This window comes from Nematolebias whitei, chromosome 12 (genome assembly GCF_014905685.2).
Source record: "Nematolebias whitei isolate Nwh7 chromosome 12, NemWhi1, whole genome shotgun sequence".
Taxonomy (NCBI): Eukaryota; Metazoa; Chordata; class Actinopteri; order Cyprinodontiformes; family Rivulidae; genus Nematolebias; species Nematolebias whitei.
Window position 1 is genome coordinate 44526567 of NC_056509.1, and position 27008 is coordinate 44553574.

Sequence of the window (27008 nt, forward strand, 5' to 3'; positions counted from 1 at the left end):
CCCCCCCCCCCCCCCCCCCAGGTCGGCCTGTTAGCTTAGCTCGTAGCTTAGCTTCACAGCTTAGCTGCTTTTAACGATACAAAAACGCGATTTTGGACGGTTAAAATGGATTTTAAAGAGAAACGAGAAAGGGAAGGGTCAGTGAAGAGCACCGGAGTTGAGCCTTTTGTCATCCGGTGTCTTCAGTAGAAAGAGAGAGACACGAAGAAACGATAAAGCCGATAAATGAAGACGAGGTCGATAATTTTCATCATGCGATTAATTGATTAATTGTTTATCGCAACAGACCTAGTCATGCGTCCTACAGAGGGTTCATGCCCCACACTTTGAGAACCCCTGTACTAATGTAACTGATGTGCTGAATATAAAATATGACACTCTTTGACTTCATCTGCTTCACGTTGAGGTTTTAAATCGAGAACTTTAGAGTGTATTTTTAAACAAACGTATTAAAAAGCAGACGAGACGGTTTCAGATCCTGTCTGTTGAGATGTTGTAGATTCAGCTCAAATTAAATCCAGCTGCAGGCACTGATGGCGTCCGTCTCTCCTGCTGTTGTTTCGGCTCTCTCTGCTTGTTGTAGCTCTCCGCTCAGCTGTTTATTGCCAGAATATTGCTGTTGAGATTCGCCCACAGAACAAGTACATCTTTGTTTTCAAATTCATAGGGGTTCGGTCCTGTTGTGAATTTGTGCTTTGCTAACGAGCTCAGTCAGCGCACGGTGTTTTATGTGGCTTCAGTGGGAGATTGAATATAGATGTTAGAAAACCATGCTGGCTGTAAAGTTGATCCTTTAAAATGTCTTTTTCTCAGTTTTATGCAAGTTTTTCTTTAGGAGATATTCTGAATATAGTGTAGCCCTTGGTTATGTATTGGGAGTGATTTGTAACGGTTAGAGCGACCTGGGAAGTGATTTTCAGTTTTTGCTTCTACTTTTCTTTGATAAAATTTGACCAGATTTTTCTGCCTCTTCGAATTGCACTTTGACTTTGTTTTAAAAGTGTAGTCTTTCCTCTGGACAGTTGGATGGACCTGTAGCTGCAGGCAGTGGGAAGACCTCCATCTCCTCCTGAGACACGGAGACTTTGCAGCCGAGGTAATCTGCTCGCCCTGCCTGCACGGTTTAAAAGGCCACTGGCTGAATGGCCGGCTTCGCCTGCTTTTTTTTTGCGACGGCTGTTTTTTTTTTTTTTTTTTTAATCCTAACCCTGCTGTCTTTTGCAGCCTTTCCTTCATGCGCACGTCTCGTCTTCTTCCCATTTGTTCATTTATAAATGTACAAGTACATTCTGATCATCTGACATTCTTCTTCTGTTTTAGTCTTCTGATGCACTGAAAAGTACATTTCCCTTTTATCTCTGAAACTGCAGATACAGATTGAGTAGATCTTTTGGTGCAGTGCGTTTTATTTTTTGTTTTTTTTGTGCCAAAAACTAATTTTGGTTGCTGGTTTAAATCCAGCACAGATGCTTGTTTAACTGCGGTCTAATGTACCCAATATATTTTGTCCAGCTGGCCATTCTGTTGCCTGATTTTATATCGCCCTTCAGAATAACAAACACTTCATCTGATTTTTGCATCGTATTGGTTTTAATTTTGTCCTCCTTTACGGAAAACAAAAACCAGTTTGTTTTGTGAAAAACAAAAAAAACAATTGATTTCAGAGACGAGACAGAAGTGAAATAAAGATTTGAAGACGTGCCGACGTGTCACGGACTGTTTAGGTTCTGTTGGAGCAAACAGTTCAAAGAGCTTGTTTGATTAAAGTAAAGGAGTTCCCCCCCCTCCAAAAATCAAAATCATCTATTTGATTTTTGTTTTTAACAATCAACTTTGGACTTTTTTCCGCCACGTGGCAGCTCAACGGATGCACGTAGCACAGGGAACAACAGCTGAAGCAACATTTACAGATAAGTTTGAAAAGATCTTGTCGACTAAAAACATCGACGTCTACAAATAATGATTTCTTACGTTGATTAGTTTGAAGCCTGATCTTAGGAGAATGCTGTTGCACAATTTGAGCTTCCTCTCTGGAACAGGAGATAAAAATAATCCTGTAGAAGCAGATGTTTGACTACAGTTGGTCTGAGCTGCTTCGTTTCCTGAACATAAAGAGGAACTGCCTCCAACTGGAAACATCTCCGCTGCTTAAAACACTATTTACTTAAAGAGTAAATAGATTTACTGTTTGGTACTTTTTTTGACAAAAGTTAGTAAATGAGCTGAACTTGAGTAACTTTTATGTCCTTCACTTTTTTTGTTGTGCTTCTTTTAGTCCGTTTTTACTCAATTTAACCACGTGTTAATAAAATAAATCAAGTCATTTCATTCATATAGCTCAGATTAACAACAAAGTTTATGTTAGGGCACAAACGAACAGAAGAACTTACTTGAGATTTATTTGACTTTCTGCATTATTTAGCCTTAATGTTTCCAATCTGTTCAAGATTCTGTTACTGATAGCAGGTAAATTTAAATGTTTTTCTCTTGTCCTTTTGACTGAATATTTGCTGTAGTGTGTCTGCAAGTTCTTTAAATATGCATTTCTGTCTTGAAAAAGTAAATAAAAACATGTTTTTGTCCAAATTGAGGAGATTGTATGGTTCATATTTTCCAGATCACGTAGTAAGTATCACTCATCTGAACTAAATCAAAAGTTTTACAGCCAATCCATGTGATCAGCATCAACGATCGGCACCAAAATAAAACCCGATCGGAGCATCCCTAGCTTGAAGCAACTCTAAAAGATTCAAAAAGGCCTGTAAGGTTTTATAAAACATCAAAGTGATTCAGACTTGCAGGAATTAATCCTATTTTTAATCCACACCAAGCTTGGATTTTACATTTGTTTAAAACTTAGTTCAATTTTACATTTTTTATTTATTTATTGAGGCATCAATTTACGACTCAAAGAACTCGAAACAAAACAAAGTTTTTTTTAAAATAAATCAACAAGTTCATTTTGGCAAGAGGAGTCGTCTTGTTAAACATCCAAGCAGCAAGGTTTTGGAAACAAAGTGTAAATGACACTTTCTCATGATGCTTTTGATGAAGCGCAGATGTTTGCAGCTTCTGCGAGTGTGAATTATTTCACTTCTCGGCCAGAATCTTATGTTGTCATCCTGCGTTTGATTCTGCTTCCTGTTCGCAGACAGCCTCAGCAAGGCTAAAAATAAAATCAGCCACCAGTGAAGAGGACTGATGTTTTTGGTGTCTTTCTGTTCCAACCATCATTTAGTCTCTTATATAATTTGACATGGAGTCCTGGGCTGCAGCCTCAGCTCCCACGCAGCTTTGTGTCTGAATCAGAAATTCACTCTGTAATAGAAATAGATGGAGTAATTCTGCTGTGGCCTTCCCTCAGGTTTTCTTATGGTGTGTGTGTGTGTGTGTGTGTGTGTGTCAGGATGACAGCAAGCAGGATGTTGTGTTTGGTTGTATCTGAAGTGATGTAAATCTCACTCTGCACAGTTTAAGAGAGCTCTGCTGCAGCTGAAATGATGCATCATCACATGGATGCACATGCACACCTTGGATCCTGGTGTTGTTGAGATCCATCTCTTGGGCTTTTGTTAAAAAAAACCTTGAGTCTGCAAAGTTAATTAATCACACACACACACCCACATGGAGAGAACAACAAGTTTTCTCGCCTGGGCTTTGAACTAACCCCCAAGGTCTGCAGCAGCTCCGTCCATCCTCCCATTGGCTGTTTGTGAATAAAAACAACCAAAGTCTGTTCTGGACAGTCTATGCCGTTTAACTCTGTTTAGGGATATTGTCTAAATCGGCGGTTCTCAAACGGGGGTCCGCGAGCCGGTGCTTGAGGGTCGGCAAAAAAAAAAATGTATAGCATAATATATATTTTTTACAAGCACAGATGTTTAACAACCTGTTAATATAAACCAAAATGCAGGAAATCCCATCTACTTTATTCAAAATTAATGAGGATGGCCCCCCCCCCCCCCAGCCTGCATGTTATTAGCATCGATCTGTTTACAAATGAAGCTCTGTTACTAGGTATGAACACTGCTGTTATGATTCTGTGAATGAAAAACACTCCATGTTTAAATGTATAAAAAAATGTATTAACACGTTTATAAAACATGTCTTAAGTATTTATAGTATAGTATACGTATAATAATAAAAATCATATATATATATATATATATATATATATATATATATATATATATATATATACACATATACTATTAGAATAGTATGAATTGATAATTATATTTATAGTATAGTATTTACGTTACACATATATTTCCATTGCATGAAAGAGATAAATTGAAGAAAATTAATTAATAAACATGGGGGTTATGAGGGGGCCCCTGAAAGTTTTTCTCCCCTGTAAGGGGTCCCTGAACCCAAAAAGTTAGAGAACCTCAGATCTAAATCACAAGCAGGAAAAACTAAATGAACCAAAAGGAGAGTTTTATCTTCAAACAGCTCATCAGTTTCTTGTTTTTATCGTCTTATCATAACTTTTCTACAAACCAACTCGGTGTCTAACTGTCAACATCCAGCTGGAGCGTAGCGATGCCTTTCACCGTAACCTTCACTAAAACTGTCGACACTTGAAGATCGAGCAGCCGAAGCCAAGAGGTTAACACACTTTAAGGATGTGTGTGTGTGTGGCCGCACCTTCTGCCCAAAATAACACGATTAGCCAAAAGCTTAGCCGTCACTTTTCCTCCGCTCCCCTTTGTGACCCCTTCGGAAAAACGAAATGTGAATTCAATGTTCAGACGGTTGTTGGGGCTAAATGGGATCACCAACCGGTGTTGAAAGTATTGAGATCTGGATCAAATTGTGGGATTAGGGATTAGATCTCGTTTGTGTTGCAGAGCATTTGGAGAAGGAACCCCTTTTGCCATTTTTTTGTTGAGAAAGGCTCGGGAGGAAAGTTCACTTTTCAGCAGAGTTGTATTTTACAATAGACTTTTGCTGCTTTTGGATTTTGAAGGCTGAGGCTGCTGTTTTTGACACGTGGCTGCTGAGTCTTTGCAATATTCGTTTAAGTTCACTTGGAAAAACTGGTAAAAGGTTCTGTTTGCTGATTTCTCTTCTTCTGGTACCGGCTTTTATGACGGGGTATTTTACAAAGACGAGGTAGATTTGTGTTCATTTGTTATAGGGGAAGATTGTCACAGGTTATGTCTGTCCTGGAAATCTGTATATATATATATACATAATGTATTTTTTCCACCATGTAAGAAACAGGAGATGATATGCATTAAACTCCGTGGTTAAACATAAACTACAAACTTTTATCATTTGAAAAAAGGAATGACAATATGAGCTTCTTGTTTCTTTTCTCATTAGATATTCCTAAAAATGTATAAATTGTGCTGGAATGCGTTTTTGTTGTTCATTTCTGGTATCACTTCCTAGTAAAAGTTCCTTTATAAAGGATTTATTATTGTTTTATGACATGAACATATTATTCACCGGCTTATAAACACTTTATAAAGCATAGACAGCTGTTTAAAAAACTGCTATAAACTCTGTTGAAGCGCGCTCACTGTTAGGCAAGATCAATTGCTGCACTTTACTCCTTTAGGTAAATATATTTGCAAGTTGCTCAGCTTATATTTAACTAAATGACTTTATTTACTCAAACGTTATATCTACTAACGCTCATAACACGTACATGCATTTACTGACAAATGTTTGGTAATTAAAATTCAAATTATGAATAAAAGCAGCACTTAGGCTCATCAATTAGTGCTCTTGCTTCAGTGTATGAAAAGTGTTGTGTTTTCTGCACAGTTGGTAATGCTTATTTAAATGTTTACAAACATAAATAACAATCATTACTAAATCCTTAATTAAGGAACTCTTATTTTGGAGTTGGTATCCACATTTTATTGCTTTTAAAAAAAAATGGGTAAACTGTAATAGTTCTGAATTTTTTTCCTTTTGTTTGATCCATACAAGGAATTTTAGACAGACTCCTTAAATATAATACACAGGTGTATTTTAATAGTTATCAGTTTTAGCACTTACCGATTTAACAAAACCCAGCTTTGTTTGTCTTTGGCTATTCCAGCATTATTCATAGTAAATTAGTGCTCAGACCCTTTCGGTTTGTTTTTTTTAATACATTTTAATATTGTGATGAAAAAAATCTCCATAAAGCTAAAATATATATATATATATTTTTTTTCAGGTGTTAACTTTTATTCTGAAGGTCCACACAAATAGCTGACTCAGTGTGCTCTTTTTGTTTCTTCGGGTCTCATTGGCCAGCTGATGTAAAGGAAGGCAGGGCAGACGCTCACCTTTGGTTCGAGTCTTTTCTTCCTGGACTCTGGCTGTTCTGGAGATTTGCTCTTTGCAGAAATGAATAAATCTATTCAGGGTGGACCGTGCAACAGTGAATTCTCTCCACACCTCTGGGCACACAATAAATGCGCCGCATTTCAACTCGCGCTGCTTTACTCCTGTCAGTAGAAAGTTTTATGTCAAAGGACACAGTCTGAGCCGCAGTTTGTAACCCGTACCGTTGTAGGGCTGAATCTATTGTTGGAGGAAGAGATGTTTGCCTCCCAGAGCTGCTGTGACATAATTTACAGCTCTGTGCTGGAGTGGGGACTTTGCTCCGCGGAGAGCTGTAAATAAAAGTGAGAAGGAGACGCGACAGCCTCACCGAAGAGCTCGGCGTGACCCAGAGCTGCAGGGCTCAGCTGACTGTCGAGGTCACGCTCGGTGTTCAGGGTGTACATGATGTTATCCACGTGACATTTACCGTTTTCTTCTTGCTCGGAGCGCAAAGAAACCTGCGCCTGTTGTCTAAATGTTGCTTTGATTTAATAATAAAACTTGTGGTTAGGAAAGCAAATGACAGGTATGTTTGTTTTGGTTTCTGAGTTTTCGTAAACAGATTTAATTCAATATCCTGTGATGGGTTCGATTGATAAGGCTGTTTTCTAATAATCAAATGAGACGCATGCGAATGAAGACTTATTGATGGCCGTGTCATTAGAAGACGAGTGGATGTTGGACGACGAATGACTGGATGGATTATGTTTCACAGGAAAAGAAGGATAATGTTGGTTAATGACTTTTGTGTTTTCTGCCTCTCATTTTTTTCTACCACCCTTCTCTGCAATCTTGTCCTCCATCTCAGAACAGAAAGGTAATGATTCTTGTCTTCTGGGGACACCAGCTTTTCCATTTTTCATCTCCATCCATTACTCCGTCCCTACTCGGTTTCGTTCGTTCGGTGATCCGGCAGCGTTTGACAGCTTCGTCTGGAACGAGCAGCCCGTTGTCTTTTTTTGCTCCTGCTCTTTTCAGAACAAGGAAATACTGAAGCATCCTTTATGAATGAGTGTACTAAGGTGTCTTGGTTGTTTTCTTAAGAAGACAAATCCACCAGTTTGCCTGTCAACATAGATATTCCTATTTATGGGGGAAAAGGTTTTTATGACCTTTGCAACCTCGGAGGGAGTTTTCTATGGAAGTATCACATCAGGTGTACAGGTAGACAATTTGAGCAAAAACACTCTTTGATTTTTTTTTATTTATATTTTTTATTTTTTTGTCAATTAGAGCCCTGAAAAAGCACATTTAGGAAACAGCTGGTGTAAAATAAATAAATAAAATAATTAATTAATTAATCAATTAATTAATACCCAGCAGGTATAAAGGTTTATTAATTCCTTGAATTTACCTGTTTTAACTTGACTTCAAAAATGTCAAAAATCCCTGTCTTTCCCTTAGAAAGTGACAAAAGTATGAACAGTTGGGAAAATTAAAGAAAAATAAACCAACCAGCTACAATCAGCAGTACTTCAGTAGTAAATGTAGGCACTAGGTTGTAATAAAAACAAAGAATACCTGAAATTTTGTTCCATGTATTTGTGTACCCATCATCATTACATAACAAGAAACAATTGGTTTGTTTTTTTAGTCACTCAGCCATTCTTTAGCCATCTGTCTATATATTCATCCATCTGTTGTCTGATGCTTATCTGTGGTCCAGGGGGGGACAGCCAGACAACCCTCTCCCCAACAACACTCTCCTTGGGATCCCCCAGGGGATCTCAACTTGTTCCCTGTCCAGAGAGGATGCATAATCCCTTCAACTTCTTGGTCTGCCCCAGGGTTTCCTCATAGTGGCACGTGGTCAGGAGATGCCCAAACCACCTTAGCTAGCACCTTTCAATGCAGAGTCACAGCAGCTCTACTAACCCCCCCCCCAACTCAGCCTTCTTATCTCTTACTTTTAGTCATGATACATATCTCAAGACCATGTGCAAGTGTTGGATTCATTGGTGTAGTCTACGCGATACATGGGCATACGGAGTATACCACTAGAAAAGCTTAAGAATTCCAGTATACCCACTTAAAAGTGCCCAATGATGCATGACATCTCATTAGGCACGTGTCATTGATCTTGTTTATTACATTAGCTTATATTTATTCAGATCATCAGAGAAATTTGGAAATGTTCAATATACTTAAAACTCAAAATAAATTGACGATTATTGTACTAATAAGCGTACTTTGGTTTCTAAGCACAGTATACGGACCGACCACGGTAAAGTTAGTTTTATGTTGGACATTCACGCTCCGTAGCTTCAGTGGTGTCCAACTTAAACTAACTTTACCGCTGTATACCCACTACAAAAATGTAGACTACACCACTGGTTGGATTGTAGATGGGCCAGTAAATTGAGAGCTTTTCCTTTCAGCTCACCTCCTTTTTCACCACGACAGACTCGAGCAAAGCCCTCATTACTGTAGATTAGGCCCCTATCTGTCACTCTATCTCTCGTTCCATCCCACTGTAGTTCATGAACGAGGCTCCAAGATACTTGAACTCCTTCATTTGGAGCAGAAAATCAAACTCGACTCAGAAAAAACATTCCACATTTTTCCCGGTTATGAACCACATAGAGGAGTTGACTGTCATCCCAGCATTCATCCATCTTCATCCAACACTCGGGGGTGAACCGTCCCAACTCATGCCAAAGTCTACCCCTTAGGTTAATTATCTTCATAAGCGTTACTTTTGACCCGCAACCGCTTGATTGTTGAGAAAATTAGGACAAACATAAAGGTAACAACGATGTTCTATGATCCAGTTGTAGTGTGGTCACACTGGTAACCATTACTGGGAGAAAAGAACGCAAAACAGCCAGAGATGCTGTGATTGCAACATGATCTGTTTCTCTTACATTAGCTTCCAGCATGAAAATGTTTGTCTAAGCAACATTATTTCATCCGTCTTAAATATATTCTATTCGTTGCAAGATTGTGCAAATAATTGCAATAAATCTAATAATTTTCCCACAATAACGCGCTTACTCCCTGTAGTAAACATCACAAGTCTGTCCTCTCCTGTTCGTCAAGTCATTACAGGTCCTCGCAGTGATTCCTCTCATCTGATACCACTCCTGTAGAGCAGAAGAGCTAGAGATGCTGAGCCATCTGCTGCCTCACCACGCTCAAATCTGGAACAAAATCCTCATCATCAGACTTTGCTTTCCCAACCTCACAGATCTCATTTGAATCTTCTGAGGTTTTTATAGTCCTTCCATCTGGACCAAGACACCGATCCTGGATCTGATAAAAAGCTTTCTCCCACTGTGACCCTGGACAAGCTGCCTGATGCCACTGATCTTTATTTACACATGTTGACGCTTCACTGGGTGGCCCGTATCATCATGATACCTCGCCTCCTGACACGGTTAGTGGTGTGCTATGAAGTATCAATAAACACCGGCAAATCTAGGATGCAGTTATTGTTTTTGTTTTTAATTCATCTGCCTTTTTTTTTACACAAAGTATGAGAAAAGGTCGGGATGTTGTCGCACTCTTGGTGCATGGAAGTCTTTCCAAAGTAATGCCTTCACATTTCTTGCACTGTGAAGCAAACATTACATAATTGTACATATGTTCTTGTCTGACAAATCAAAGCAGGGAATGATTGGCATACACCGTTATGACATTTTATTTGATGCAACAATTGTTGGGTTGAATAACGGCTAATTTTTTAAAGGTTTTTCTTTCAACTAAAAGAACATTAGCATAAAAGTCTGCAGCCTAGAGTTTTCATTTTTAACTAAAAAAAAAACATATTCATGCAAAATCTAGCAAATTCACATTATTTTGTTTTATATGTAACTGGCAGTTTTCCATTGTTTATTTATTTATTATTACTGCAGACAGATCATCAAGATGAAAGCTACTTTGGCAAGAGAAGTTTTTCTTTTCCCCTGACAGATTTAGGTAAATACACAGTTTGTCAGTATGACAACATTTTACTGTGTCCATAAATTCAGATTTATTTTCCTCTGGTAATGGCATTACCTTAGTGATCCTTTAATCAGAGGGATTGTGTTTTATTTTATTGCATTAGTATTCTGCTCACTGTGACCGTCTGCCTTTCTCACATACATGGAGTCTCGGATACATGCAGGAAGGAAGCACTCTGACAGGACAATGGAGCATAGGAAAGTGTCTTGTTCTCTCTTAGTTGATCGTCTGGGTTGAATGGGCTCAAAATGTCAGATGGATAAAAAACAGGAAGAGCAATAACTTGCTCAGCTAAAAACCAATCTGTTTAAACAGCAAATCTTCCATAAAATCCAATAAATATAATTCAATTCAATTCAGTTCATTTATATAGTGCCAAGTCACAACATGTCATCTCAGGGCACTGAACAAAAACATTCACATGTATAAAATTTCAATTACCATATTTTCCACCGTACACGTCACACCTGTCAATAAGTCTCATCAGTCCAAATATGTCTAATAAAGTGGGAAAATGCATAAATAACGTTGCTTCGCCGTATAACACCTATTACGCGTCACCGCTAACAACCCGGAAATGTGGGCCGGTGTTGTGCCAAAAATCGACTAACTGCCAAATGGCAGCTGCGGGAGCATGCACGGGAGAACGTTAACAAGATTAACACTTAAAAACAACTGTTTGCTCGACATTATAGTAAAGGTGTGTCTCGGTTGAACTTTTACTTAATAAATGCACTTCAATGGTCAAATCAGCGTCATTTCGCCCGGTCAGCGCAGCGAAATGACGCTGATTTGACGGTTGCTCCAAGCAAGATGGACGAAGGGGGCTTGCTTCGGCAAGCCGATTGTGTCATTAATAGCCACTTTTACCTATTATCAATTACATGACACAACGACTTGCCATACTATTCGAGTGCCATCTAGCGGCTGAAAATGGTAGTGTTCAATATTTTCAGTCAGAATGAATGAAAACGGTTGTCTCACCTAAAAATTGCTTTAAATATTGAAAAAAATCCATAAATATGTTGCTTCAGCGTATTTGTTGCCGGGCATGTAAATTATGCAAAAAAACTGTGACTTATAGGGTGACAATGTAACATTATTTATCTAAGGTAGCCACCAAATTGTGTGGGGTCTTCATTTTGTTGCAGTCTCCCATCCCGAACAACATAATCTTCAAGAAGGGATTTTTTTTTATCTTTATTTCATTTACTTTGAATCTCGTTTTACTTAATGGTCAACACACACTGGTTTTTGCATTTTTCTTTCGTAATTTCTATAAATGCTTTGACTTTAGCTTTTTTGTGAATTGCGAATTTGAGCCCCTGCTTTTTGTTTCATGCAGCTCTGTGACTACCGTCGCAGTTAAAAATATTTTTTCTGCTCACTTAAGGGGTCACCACAGCCGATCGTCGGCCTCCATCTCACTCTATCCCGAGCATTCTCCATTTCTTAATCTGTTCATCATAAAAACAGCACAGTGCCGTGCAGTGGAGGTTGATCAGCCCTACCTTTGTTAATCTGTGTTAAAACGGGCTAATGGTTGGGCTTCGGCCATCGAGAGGCAAATTCACTCCCCCGTCCCATACTCTGCCACGGTTGTTTTTGTCCCGTTGCAGAGCAAACATGAGGATTTGGAAATCTCACCCGTACGTGAATGTTGTGAGCATAACAGTGAGGTAAACTTCCAGTTTGGTGTGTACATCATAACAAAAGTTCCTTTAAAAAATTGGGTTGCTGTGTCAAAATCCAAGATGACTGCCGGGATGTGTTGTAAAAAAACAACCAATATTCACTGTTCAGATCCCTCAGCGACAGGGGACGTTGAAGTACCGCTTGTTCTCATTTTATTGATTCCCACTGACCTGACATTTCTAAAATCCAAAGAATGTGGGTTTGAGAGCCGGTCGTGCTGTTCCCACATGGAGAGCAGGTCCAGCTGGGTAAATTTATGGCCCACCTTCTTTTGTCATGAATCCAGTTGCTTTGGTTGTTCCTCTTCCATGCTTCACAAATAAGATATGGTTCTTACACTGGAATACTGCTCTTATGTAAAGCAGGCAGCTCTCTCATTTGTCTGCAGAAACCTTCCCAGCAGCCTCAGGCTCCACGTGAAGGAGCTGAACTCTGTTGTTGTTTAGCCTTTGATGGTTTCATGTTTGTCTAAATAAACTGGTCGTCTTTTTACATCTAATTATCAGCCCACTGATTGAAAGGACCTAACTGTAAATTCATCTTTAAATTAACTCCTAGTTCTTTATTTGACCCTGTCGTATATCAGTGTACATCTTAGATCCTTATTACTGGTTCTCATACACTTTATATTGTTGCTATTGTTGGATGTAACTGGGACCCTGCGTGCACAATTTCGTTCCACCTCATGCACCACATGTGATGTGAATGACTAAAGAACCTTGAACCTTGAGATCTCATTGAGATTAAAAATGACTTTTTTAAGAGAGACTTGGCAAAGAACGGCATCACACAGACATTTATTATCATCTTTATTCGACTTTGTATCAAACACTTTTCTTATTGACTTGGTTTGTTTTCAAATCTTTTTTTTACCTCAGTTTTAGTTTTTATCGCCACTGCCAGCTTCTCTTATAGCTCTGCTTCCTAATGTTTTACTGATTTCCATGCTCGGTCTCCATCTTTGCCTTCCTCACCTGCAAGTGGTCAGATTGCTCCTACGTTTGAGGTTTTGTGTTTGCAACAAGCGCGGGACGACTAAGAGCTTTGCAGAGCTCTGCGAGCTGAATGATTTATGGAGCTCCTTGGCACAGACTCAGGCGACGGTGTTGGAGGGATGTTGGGTTTGTTAGTGGTTTTGGGTAATGAGTGCACTGAAATTATGATTTGTGTGCGTCTGCGTCTTACCTCGTGCTATGACTCTAATCACTGTAGATGAGCAGAAGTCACCATCTGTCTGCTGAATCATTTATTCAACCTCTGAACATCGCTCTTTAATTTTTAGAGCTTTGTCAGTACATTGTTTTGAGTTTGAGACATCTAGTGTCGGGATCGACGAACTAACAAGCTTTCAGCGTTTGAAATAACGTGTTACTTTTCCATTTCTAAACTGTTTTCCTTTTCTAGAACCTCTGTTTTGAAATAAAAGATGTCTGCCTTTCTTTAATTTTAGACCAAATTTATCTTATTCTGAGAATAGAATAATAATCTTCAGTTTTGGTGCAACATCTCATGCAGTGTTGCAAGGTGTCAAGTTCAAAGTATATGTTGCCATCGACTGTGAGCCACTGCCACGTAGACCTGTCACGATGACAAATTTTGCTGGGCGATTAATTGTCTCAGAAATTATTGCGATAAACGATAATATTGTTTGAAATTTGACAATAATTAGTAATTAATGTCAAATTGAAGAAGATTTATTTTCTATCTAAATTTGTTTTGTGTGTAGTACCTTTTTTTGACCACCGAATGACAGTATAAGACTGTTTGAACAAAGGATGGATACTGAGGGAGCGAGCAGCGTGTCTCTTCGAGAAAAATGGGAGGGAGGTCAGCCTGTTAGCTTAGCGCGTAGCTTAGCTTTTCAGCGTAGCTGCTTTTAATGGTCCAAAAACATAATTTTGGATGATTAAAACAGATTTTAAAGGTAGAAGAGAAAGGTAAAGTCGATAAATGAAAATGACATCGATAATTTTCATTTATCGTGCGATTAATTGACGTATTGTTTATTGCGACAGGACTTCTACCACATCAAATTTTAGCTCAAGATCTTCAAAACTGACTCAAGTGTAGACATTTTTGTGTTGGCTAACGTTGATTAGCTGTGGCAGCCATCTTGAATTGAATGACTCCAACTGAATTAGTTGTAGTTGGACATGCAATGATTACTTTCAGAACATTGAATAAAATTGTCAGTGATTCATAAGATATTTTGCTAACAGCCAGACAGTGTTGACTCCAGTTGTTATTCCCTTGCCTTCTACACGGTGTGAATTGTTTTGATCCAGTCTGTAGTCTACAGTGTTGTCCATTTAGTTATTATCCACTGTTATTTCAATGTATATTTTTATTTTATGTTTTCGTGTCCGCTGTGATTGTGTTTCTTTTGTACAGCACTTTGGTTTGCCTTGTTGCTGTTTTAGGTGCTCTATAAATAAATTGGTATGGTATAAGATAAGATAAAAACTTTATTGATCCTGCAGGAAATTGTTGTGCCAGAGTTTCAGTACAACGCAACATACCCAAGGAATCACACAAGATATAAAATAACGAGATTATAAATCAGGTCAGGTGCAGACAGAAACATTAAAGTGTTTATTGTGGTGCAGGGTTAATTTTATTGTCCTGTGTGTAGGAATGGGGAGGATTTGAAAAGTTTGAAGGACTTCCTGTGATGTTCTGTGGAGCACTTCGGTGGTCTCAGTCTACGACTGAAGGTGCTGCGGTCAGAGTCCAGTGTGTCGTGCTGGGGGTGTGACGTGTTGTTCAGGATCTGGAGCAGGTTCCTCAGCGTCCTCTGCTCAGACACCTCTGTCAGAGACTCCCAGAACTCTCTTGATGAGTTTATCGAGTAGGGATGCACCGAACCACTTTTTCCACTTCCGATACGTTACCGATATCTGAGGTTTGGTATCAGCCGATACGAGCCGATACCGATCTGATACAGAAAAAACAGTGCTGAATTCAGTTCAACGAACTCGGCGTGCTCTTTAGGGTGAACTCTCTGGAGATGCTTGATTAAGTTGGTAGTGTTATAGCTGGAAGTTTTAGTGCCACCCCTTGGAACCGTCGCTGTGCACGTATTGCACGTAGCTGTCGAATGTGCTGGCTGAGGTAGTGTGAAATAGTTCCAGGTGGCTGATCCTTTCGCTCGCTCCATTTTGAAAACAATCTGTGCGGTGAGTTCGCTGGCGTGTGATGTCACTCAGAGCACAAAGCGTAGAATTAGAGTGAATAGATCTGACCAGTCATGGTTTGGTCACATTGTCACGATACCCGATCTAAAAGTTTTTCCCGATATCGGGACCGATACCGATATTGGTATCGGATCGGTGCATCTCTAGCCTGTCGGCATCAGCTTTCTTCACCCTGCTGCCCCAGCACTCCACAGCGTAATGCTAAAGTTTTAAACAAAGGTGATGTGCAACATGTAGTACTTGAAGTACGTGTTGGGTGTGACTTTCATACATCATACCAAAGTTTATCTCGGTATCTGTAAAACTGGCTGGTTTATGTTGTTATTTTTGGCTGTGGCAGCCATATTGATGTGTTGTCTCCAAGAGGTAATCAACTGTAAAGATGTGTCCATTGATTACTTCCTGCAAGTTTCAATTAAATGTGCTCAGTGGTTCATAACATACTTAAAAAAAACAGAGAGACACACATGCAAATACATGATTGTCCAACTTTACCTTTCGAGGGTGGGAGATAATTATCTGTGACAAAATAGAGAAGACTTGAACCAGAAAGTATAAATGGAATTTATTTTGTGATTGTTTCTTCCAGGGAGTATAAAAGGAGCAACGATAGTGGACGCCCTGGACACCTTGTTTATCATGGAAATGTTTGACGAGTTCGATGCTGCCACAGAGTGGGTAGAGAAGAACCTCGACTTTAATGTGGTAAGTGTGCGTGTACTTGCAGTCATTTATTAGCCAAGTTGAAAGATTTAGCAGAAAGTCCTGGCGCTCGCCCACAAGCCACAATTCAGGCACTAAACACTGAAACACAGAACTCTGTAGTGCTGAGCATCCTTTCCAGACAAACGTCCATTTGGCACTTTAATCTGAACAAAAAAGCTTTAAATTCTCCTAAAACACTCAAAGCTTCAGAAAAACAGTTCACTTTCCATTTCAATGGAGAGTAGTAGGAATTAAAAGACTTCTTAAGAACACGTGCTTTTACTCAGGACAAGACGGCTGTTTACAGAAAAACAGACGGTTGTTTTTTGGCACGTTTAGTCGTCGTGCAGGAAAATAATCTGAAGTGTTTGCAAGTTAAACGCTGTAGATGTCACACTCGGTTTTACAGTTTTAACTTTAGTTGTTTTTTACCTGCACAGAAAAGACTTTCAAAGTTCCTTTAATGAGAATGTCAGATGAAGGTTGTTTAAATACACCATCAACAATGTAACGATAAAAAAACTAACATATTTGTCTTTTACAGTTGTGTAAAACTGAAGCTAAAATTATTTTATTTTTTTTGAGCTGTCATCTAGTCTGAACCAGGATCACAAACTTGAAACCTCGATACAAAAGTCTCACCTACACACGCTTCCAACTCGCTAACAGGCTGTCAATCACAGTGAAACAAATCTTTTTAAAGCTTCAAAACACTTAATAAAATGCAACTTATTCAAAAAAATAAATAAATCATATTTAAACATAAAGCAGCAAAGTAAGAACTAGGTAAATAAACAAAAATCAGCACCTAAAAAACATCTGTTTTATTTTTTTAATTGGAAAAATATTGGTTTACATGAAGGGGTGGGGCTTAAATCTTGTGCTCCCTCCAGCTTCGGAGGGGGTGTGGCTTCAGCTTCCGTCTTCCAGTCCTGTCTCTAGTTAGAATAAATCTCGATGGGTCACACCTGGAAACAGTCTTACAGCGGTGCACATTTCTAATAATTCTTTCATTTTGTGTTTAAAAAGTTGGTTGACATTTGTATCAGTACGTAGTAATCTTTGAAAAGTTTCCCCTCTACATAAAATTATAAATATTTAAAACACTTTTGATTTTGTAATTAATTAGGATGTAATAAAAATACATTAAAAAAAATTCAAACACTTAACACGTTTTGTTGGAAATATCGTCTTCAGTAACTCGAGATAAAACCGGGTGACGTTTTAAAGTTAAAAGAACCAAACGTCCAGGTTTTGAAAAGTTCTGCTGCTAACGGATTAGGATTAATTTATTCTGGTGAATTAAAAACAGTTTTCTGATGCAACACTTAGACTCTCAACATCCTGAACGAGTCGGTTCAAGAAAAAAAACAAACAAACAAACATTGAAATCAAGATATTTTTTGGACTCGGTCTTTATTACTTTGGACCGTTGTCAAAATAAAAAGTCACATGATGTCACATGGATCCACAGAGGATCAGTTATGGTTGACGTGTTGGAGTCGGCACATGTCACGAGTCGTGCATGCTTTTAGAAGAGAACAGGATGGATTTGTACTTTAATAGTTGTTTTTTTTTATGTTTGGTTCATCTTTTGTAGATCGGACATTTATTCTTTCTGACTTTATTCTATTATTTATTTTAAATGAAAACGTCACGGGGTTGTTTCAGTGTTTTTCTTGTTTAATTAACTTAGCGTTTGCGTACATGCTTTGTTTTTAAACGCGTCTTTGCATTTTTATTAAAAATGAGCGTCATCACCATTTAATGTTATAAAAATATACATTATGAGCACTCCAACATAAATATCTGTTGAGTGATGACTCTCAGCTACTACCACGCTAAAGTTTTGTTCAGTATCCATAGGAGTGACAGATTTATATCCACTTTTACATTTGGTAAAGTCACTTAACGCCGGCGGCCATTTTTAATTTGGTTGACGCCAAAAATTTAATTTTTGCAAATATATCTTTGATCATGTTTTGAGACTGAATACATTCTGTCCAGTGGTTCATGAGATATTTTGCTAACAAAAACAGACGAACGCACAGATTGCATTTAGTTACGTGGGTTTTCAAATTATTAAGAAACGGTTTTATCCATTTAAAATTTCATTAAATCTTCCGTGTTTCCTTTTCTTTATGAAAAGCCTGAATTAGCTCCCTGGTACGTTCAGGATGCTTTTGCGCTCAAAATGACAAATCTTTCATAACAACAAAGATGTTTTTTAATTTTTTTTACTGTGCTATGTGTGAAATGCATATTGGTTAAAGTCTTTGTAGGTAAAACTGAAGTGTATTCAGTTAATATTTATTTCTGTTTGGGCTAACGAGCTGAGTAACGTGCTCGTGATCGGTACATCAGCTCAAGCACCGACGAGTTGCACTTTTCCTTTGATGTTCGTCTTTTATTCTGGAGTCGTCCTCGTTATGAGAAAGAGCTTCTCATTGAGGGGAGGCAGAAAACATTTTGCTTTTATTCTAATCATGATTGAAAACGGTAAAACAAAATCAGTTTATCATCCAGTCTGAGCTAAAACGTAAAACCGAGATCGGCTGAATGCGATGAAAACATCGATTCTGGCGACCAAAGAATACCTTGAGCTCTGCTCTTTTATTTTGTCTTTATGCAAATTAAAAAGAAGCGTTTCTGAGGACCATTGCTGTCTGTGCAACCCTCCTGTTCAGAGTTTCCCTGCTGCCACTCAGATAACCCTGAATCAGCAGGGAATCCATTGTTTCCTGAGCTTTGCTGCTCGTTCTGCAGAATAAACTCAAATGTAGTTCACTGTACAGTTTTATTATTTAATCACAAAAACTGATGTTCAACAACCATCAGAAGAATCAATAATAATTTACATAATAAACATGACAACTTGTTATATTTCTACAATTTCATAAAAGTTGGGTACAATTTAAATTAAAACAGAATGCAGTGGTTTGCAAATTCTATAAATCTGTATTTTATTCGTAACGGACTTTGTAAATATGTCTCGGTCAGAGTTTCTTTATTGTCATTCACACCACGTGGTACATGTGGTGGAACAAGATTGTGTACGCTGGGTCCCAGTTACATCCCACAATAAAATGTAAAAGAAAAACAGTGATAACATCTAAGATATGAACTAAGAAAAACATTAAAAATATACTAAGCACTGTTGTTGTAGGTCTGTTGAAACAAACAAACAACAGTCTTTAGACCAAATCAAGTCTTTTTAAGTTTGATTGCAGCAACACAGCTCAAAGGTAGAGGCAGGCCACACTTCTCGTTCCCTGTTATTTTAACAACAGTTTGGAAACATTTAGAAACTGAAGAGACTGGTTGTTGGAGGTTTTGGAGAAAAATTTGTCCCAAGCTTAACGATCATGGGTTGGCTGCTTGATTTATTCTGTTGGCAGCACGGTGGATCAGTGGGTAGAGCTGTTGCCTCTCAGCGAGAAGGTTGCCAGTTCAAATCCGAGCTGGGGATCTTTCTAGGTGGAGTTCGCATGTTCTCTCCATGCGTGCTTGTTTTCTCCGGATCCTCCGGTTTCCTCCCACAGATCAAAAACCTGCATGTTAGGCTGATTGGTGACTCTAAATTGTCCCTAGGAGAGAGACAGACAGTGAATGGTTGTTTGTCTCTGTGTCCCTGTGATGGACTGGAGACCTGTCCAGGGTGCTCCCCGCCTGTATGGACACCAGTGACCCCCCCCCCCCCCTCCCCGTGCTACCCGAAAAGGAAGAAGCGGGTAAAGATGATGGATGAATGGATTGGAGCAGAGGTTGCTCTCAAACTTGTTTACAGTAGTCCCTCGTTTATCGTTGGTGATCCGTACCCGGAAGACCCGCGATAAGTGAAAAACCGAGAAGTAGGGATAGTAGTACAAGTAATAGAATTTTTTTTTTTATATATATATATATATATATATATATATATATATATATATGTATATATATATATGTATAAAGGCATTCTAAACCCTTCCCACACTCTTGCAATATTGTAAACAATGTTTCTAAACGCACTAAAAGAGCACAGCATGTCATGATTTCAGCTCCCTGCCTCGTCTGCTCTTTGCCACCTGCAAGCGCTCTTGGCCACGCCCACTTCTCCGTTCCGCACGGAGAACAGCCGATCAGCCGCAGCAAGACGCTTATCCTGCAGTGTGGGATGCGCAAACCTGCAGGAGGTACTAAATATTATAAAATAATTTATCTATCGTGCGGCTCGTCCATCAATCAGCCAAATGTTTGTCATGTCCAATCTTATTTTGAATTAATCTGCGATAAAGGAACCACGAAGTAGCGAGGGACTACTTTATACACTTTTCCTCTTTTTTAGACAGTTTTTTTTTTTTTTTCAGATTTACTTTACTTCTGATATTCAGCCTCTCTGTGAAGCTCTTTTTTTTTTAATCCAGTCTTCTTCCTGTCCTGATCCCAGTCGACCTAATTTGTTGCAAAATGCTCCTCCAGCTGTTTCTCATTCGTTCTTACTGTTACAGCCTTTTGTTCTCCCCGTGCTAACGTTTTTAAAGATGTGTTGCTGCCATCAAATTTAAAATCACCGTAGTTTTCCAAAAGGAATCTCTATTAATAAATATTTGGCAACCTGCTCTTGTACGCGCGTGTGGTCTGTAAGGGCCTAAACGTTGCAACAGTGGGAGACTTGACTCCTCGCCCGCCAGCTTTTTCTGGGGTGAAATGATGTCGGAGAGATGCTGACTCATGGGGCCATTGTCCTGCAGTTTAAAGCCGCGCTGGCTGCTGAAGTCCTTCGTGCACGTTGGTGCAGAGACACTGCAGGAAACTTTTCTAAAGTCAAACTCGGTTTTTATCTATATGAATATTATCCTCCTCTATTACAACAGCCTGAGTACGGTGGGGGAAAGAATGCCGTTTTAATCAAGACAAATTAACCACACAATCAGCTTGTTCACCGAGTCGTTCCTGCTTGGAAAATAAACGAGATGATTTGTTTGGCACGTAATTTGTTTTCCCGCCGCCCAGCCCATCGCAGTATCTCTGTTTGGCAGCAGCGACTTGCGAAAGCTGTCAGTCAAGCTGCAAAACTTCATCTGACTCGGAAATCCGTTCTCAAAAAACTTGTGCGCGACAGAGATAAACTCTATTGTTGCCCCTTAAACAAATAGCATGACAAAGTTTGAACTTTTTTAATTTAGATTAGCCTTTTTTTTTTTAAACATATTTGTCTCGAGGGATTGTATTTTTAATTATTGACTGTTTCCTCGTTCGAACAAATCGTTTTGTATCTGAAAATTTTAGGGAAATCTCAGTGCCCTGTTATCGGGCAGCTCGTGGTCAGTGCCGTGGTCTTATAATCTTAAGGCTGCAGGTTTGAGTCCAGGTTGTGTCAACGGTGCACAAAATCCTTTGAGCGTAGTTCTGTGGTGAACCCTAAGGAAAGGAGCAGCCGAAAGACAAACAAAAGCAGTACGCTTTAATTAGCTTCATATTGAACACGGGTGAGAATGACTCGAAATGTGTAACAATCTGAGTAGATGTTTTCTTTGTACAAATTCAAACCCACACTGGGACGCACATTTTTACATTGACAGCTCTTAAAGGAAACGATAAGTTCTCGCGTGCACGTGTTTTTGTTGTATTAACTAAATATTTAATAAAGTTTAAACAAAAACTTTCATAAAGGCTGCTACAGGTTGTAACCTTAGCAAACAAAGAAAAAGGTTTAAATTTGTCAGTTTTACAAACGTTGAGCTCAAACTGGGTGTCGAAATAGCTGAGAGTCTTTTAAGTATTCCAACAGATCGCATGATGTGTCACAGTCTCACTAGGCCTGTCGCGATAAACAATAAATCAATTAATCTCATGATAAATGAAAATGATCGACCTCATTTTCATTTATCAGCTTGATCGTTTCTTCGTGTCTCTTTCTACTGAAGACACTGGATGAAAAAAGATCAACTCCGGTGATCTTCACTGACCCCTCCCTTTCTCTTTTCTCTTTAAAATCAGTTTTAACGTTCCAAAATCGTGTTTTTGGATCGTTAAAAGCAGCTCAGCTGAGAGGCTAAGCTACGAGCTAAGCTAACATTCCGACCTCGGGTGAAAAACCCTCCGTCTTGTCGAAGCTCCAAAATTCACGGTTGAAACCTGTGCCTTTCTGTAAACAGTTGTTTTATCTCTGCAGAAGCTGAGAACTTGTTTACTGATTTAAAAAAAAAAAAAAAAAAATTTAATTAAAAGCTTTGTGTGGAAAATGCTATGCTAAAGAGCTCAAACCAAATTGAGCGTCCGCCGTTATGAGAATCGAAAAACAGGAAGGAGAGACGGCCCATGTCACGTCAAGGGGCCTCCCTCTCCTTTTTCTTAAAGAGATGCGCTACTCGCTCTCTCACTATCCATCCTTCGGTTCAAACTGTCTTATACTGCCATCCAGTGGTCAAAAGAGGTATTACACCCACAAAAATCAATCAACATTTCTTCTTAAATTTGACAATAATTACTAATTATTGTCAAATTTCAAACAATATTATCGTTTATCTCAATAATTTCTGAGCCAGTTAATCGCCCAGCAAAATTTGTGACAGGCCTAAATTTCACTTTTCAAGGTTTGACCAAAACGTAAGATTGTTTTTGCTTAAAACTGCTATGAAAGGTGACATGTGATGTGCATTTCTTCAAGCATGCTTGTCCTGTAAGTAGGTACCAGTCTATCTGTGTCATACCACTAAAATAGTATTCTGACTGGGTTATTCCGTGCATTTCTCAGCTCCAGTTCAAATTGGCAGGACTGGAAACGTAACCTGTGAAAATTTTACTGAATCTGCTGCATTTTAAGTAACAGACACAGGAGCTTGATGGTCACTTCAAGTCCTCTGATAAACTCCTGCCCACTAGTCAGAAATAATATGCCATTTCTCCCATAAAGTCATGTCTATAAGGAATATTTAGACGTTCTTCTCCCCAGTTGTCATCTGCAGGCTCAGCTCTAAGGAGCAACATTTAAGATGTATTGACCCGGTGCTGTCAGGGCAACATTGCCTCTGGCTGTGGAAAAGCAATCAATTGCTTAATTTTTATTATTTCCATGTGGTAAAAATAAAACGGCAGACCTGTGATTTATCCGAGTACGAGAACTGCTTTAAGAGTCTAACTTGATCACTGCAGGAATATGAACACAATCTGACATTATGCTCCGGGTTTATTTTTATTTTCAGGTTTTATCTGCTTTGGTTGAGGGGAACATGTTCCCGTTCTTTAGTCTTTGGTTTTAGACCAATTAAATCGTCACTAGATAAAATGTTAGCTGGTAACAAAATGATAAATCTAAAAATTGTACAGAAGGAGCAGAATTTATTACCGATCGATATGTGTCTGATTCAGGGTAAAGGGTCTCGGAGGGCCCTTTGTGTCGAGTAACATGATTACATGAGAGCCCCAGAAATATTTCACTCTAGTCAGGATTAATGGAGCAACCAACTCTTATTCCCATCTTGGGACTTGTGCTACTACTTCAGCTAAAAATTACATCAAATATAAATTGTCTTTATAATTAGACACAAAGCAAGTTCAAAATGTATAAAACTTCATATTCACTGGTGGTATTTAAACATTGGGAAGCCTTTAACATGGTATTCATTTAAAAAACAGCATCAGAAAAACAATGTTCATTTCACAGGCAGTACTTAAACGTTTGTTCAGAAACGTCTGACCTCTCAGACTCTTCCTCCCTGAGGAACTCCTCAGTGACGAGTCATTTGTTTTCAGACAGCAGCAGGAGAAATGCGTAATAATGAGCTCATGGTTTTTTCTTTTGTTTTTGCTGTAGAATGCAGAAATATCTGTGTTTGAGGTGAACATCAGATTTGTTGGAGGTCTGCTGTCTGCCTACTACCTGTCTGGAAAAGAGGTAAGCAGCTTCCTGTTGTGTTTTTTTTTTTCCTCACGCTGCCTCAGTTTGTTTGAGGCCGATTGATTTAACGGATCTTACGGACGACACGAAGAAAAGTGGAAATGGAGTAAATGCTTCCGTTTAATTTACTGACGTACAATATGATCAAGTATTGCTTGGAAAGGTCGAGTTTTGTTTTGAAACAAACCTCCTTAATGAACTATTCTTACATATGCATTGATAGGACGTTGTTTTAGAGCCTCTCAAAAGAAAAGAAAATTAATGAGGACTTTTGTTTTTTTGTTAATTTCTCAATTTTGTTATTGGTGAACCAGACGTGAACCCCAGTTTGACCCTGAATCCAGCTGCTCCATTTTTAATTACTAACATTATATTCCTTTCAGACCTTCACATTAAGCGTTTCAGACACATGCACCGAGTTTTGACTTTTTGAAGAATGCACAAAGTTCCTGCTGGTCAGGGCCGAGCATCCATTTTACTGAAGAACGATGTAGGCTGTTTTCACGCAGTCGACATGTTTAGAGACGGCACTAAGTCTTATAGACTTTTATTGTGAAGGATGGTAAGAGGTTCTGTTGGTTCCACTGCAGTGGCATGACAAACCACACCGTGGTCTGATTCAGGTAAGATGCAGCATGTTATTTTGTACTTAGCTCGCACTCATAACTCTTTAATAGTATAGTAAAAACCAAAACCGGTTCAGGAGCACGATGTGGTTCACTTCCTTTTTTCCTTCAACTTTTTCTGAATATTGCAACTTTATCTTCATCTTTATTGTGACTTTTGTCGAAATGTGGAGACAGACAAATGAGAGTAAGTGTTTTTAATGTATCAGGAACGTTGGGTCTTAAAAACGCCTCAGAACTCAAATGAGGAGACGTTTAAAATGATTGAAAAATTGTAATTTTACATTAGCTGAAAGGAAATGTCCCGAAGAGACCGACTGAATGTGAAGTCTGTCCTCTGGAGTTGCTTTATACAGAAATAAATATGGATATCGAGTGATGAGAATTTGCAGAATTTCTCTGCTTGCATGAATTAATTTACTGTAAAAAGCTTTAACAAAGAGATAATATCTTTACTTACAGTGCTCAGCAGAGATTGAGAGGTAAACTCGATTTTTGTTAATGGCACATCTTCTTTCTCTCATTAATTACAGGATTTACGCTCTTAATGAATAGCTCAGCAACTCAATAGACTGAATAACCCTGCAGATCGTTAAAAACCTGAATGCTTCTACTTGCAAAGTATAAAAAGATAAAGGGATATTCAAATGTCACTTTTTATGAGGTTATCCAATGACTTTTGACTTCCTGTAGTAGATTTAAGACACCAATGTTCGTATATCGCAGTCCTCGTGGAGAATGAACCAGAAGTTCGAGGCTAATTGCCTCTTTATTAGCAGAGGGAAATGGTGCAGGTTAAAGTCAGACCGAAAGCAAAAATAATTTCCAAGATCAGTGAACATTTGCCATTTCGACACATGCAAAACCTCGAGGAACACAATTTCCAGTGTCAAGTGATGGATGTAAGTATTGTGGCATAAACAGAGATGTAATAACACCAATAACAAACCATTCATCATTCAACAAACTGACTAAAGCTGCAAAATATTAAAATGAAAAGAAGTAAATGTAGCTTTACCACACAAGTACTGAACAAGTTCTACTTCAAGATAACAAAGTTATGGCTTTATGTTATTTTTATTCAAAAGTGAAAAGTCAAAGTTTTAAATGTGAATCAGTCATTTCAAAGATAAACATACTGAAATTTATTGTCTTATCCAAACCTTTTTATATCCTCCTAAAACCAATTCTTCAGTTCTTCTTTCAATAGTCTGATAAAATGATTTGAGCCTTTCTAACTTTTTTCTTGTAACTTTTTCAAGTTGAGGTAAAACATTCTGGCGCTCATTGCTGTGATTGTCTGGTCCATCTAGTAGAGCACATGTCTCCAACTCTAGGACTGAGGGCCAAATATGGCCCTTGCTAACATCGTATCCAGCCCCCAGTGTTTCCCCTACCATTATCCAAGGAGGGCGCCCCGCCCTGCCTACCAACCCCCCCCCCCCCCCCCCTCCACTCTGCCTTCACCGCTTCCGGACACGGACCGGAGATTAGCAGCTCAGCTCAGACTCCAAACTATGCGTAACACAAGCATAGCGCTCCACTATGCACGTTCATGCATTCTTTATTTATACAGGCTAGCCTCATTGAGCCACAAGGACTCGTTTACAACAGGGACCTGTTCCAGACAGAACATGTAAAGAAAATACAACAATAACAGTAAACAATGACAACAATGAACTACAGTAAAAATGCAGTTAAAATAAGAGTAGTGTCTAAAACAATAAATCCGTAAAACAGGGTGAAATACTAAAAACAAGAACGTATTTACTTTGACTTTTCTATTGACATTATCCAATGTTTGAAACCCCTTAAAGAAGTTAGGGACTGCTTAAAAACAACAAGGAGTCAGTTCGCCTTGTCTGCTGTACAATCGATAATTAGATGAAATTCAATTCGATCTAGATTTATAACATTTATTTGATTGTCACCTAAGTGAAGCATCCAGTTCTGAGCAGAAGTTTACCACATGCACAACAGTAAAGCTGATACAAGTTCAAGAATATTTCAAACAGATTGTGAGTAGTTGCAGTATTTTCTGAACATTTTAGGCATTCGAGAAGTTTAAACTCCAAAGGGTAGAGACTTTGACTTTGTTGTCGTCTTGACCCCTTAAACACATTATTAAAAGCATGTGGCCAAAAAAAAAAAAAAAAAATGAATCAAAGTCACTGTATGGCCTAAGGATTGTGTTTGGCTGAGTCCTTCAGGAGCAGCTTGGTTACATCTTTTCTTGGTTGAAGGTTCCTCAACAAGAGTTTTATCAGTATCATTTGATGTCCTTTGTTGCTCTTTCCACATCAAAATTAAAGATTAGTAACAATTTTTTTCTCTGCTTAAAAGTTGGCAAACTGCGGTATTTGAGAAGCTAGAGCTACGTTGATGCTGGCAGATGTGAATAGCGGAGCAGTATAGTGGAGCGGTACGTTTGTATTCCATGCTAGCTTAGCGCTACGTTGGTGCTGGCAGTTGTCAGTGCAAACAAAAAGCCTTTTCCTACTCAGCTCCTGTATCCTGGAACACCTTACAAGAAGAACTGAAGTGGTCCACCCTAACTGAATGAAAGGACGTAAGGCTGAAACGCTGCTGTGTGTGTGTGTGTGTGTGTGTGTGTGTGTGTGTGTGTGTGTGTGT

General features: G+C 38.8%; 1 protein-coding gene across 1 annotated transcript in view; it reads left to right on the forward strand.

The window, feature by feature from the left end:
• The window catches only part of man1a1 (mannosidase, alpha, class 1A, member 1), a 160302-nt gene that overhangs the window by 48958 nt on the left and 84336 nt on the right, over window positions 1–27008 (forward strand). The window contains exons 3-4 of the mRNA XM_037685951.1: window positions 15754–15869; window positions 23665–23745. Of these exons, the coding sequence (XP_037541879.1) occupies window positions 15754–15869; window positions 23665–23745 (197 nt within the window). The remainder of the gene's footprint in view (window positions 1–15753; window positions 15870–23664; window positions 23746–27008) is intronic.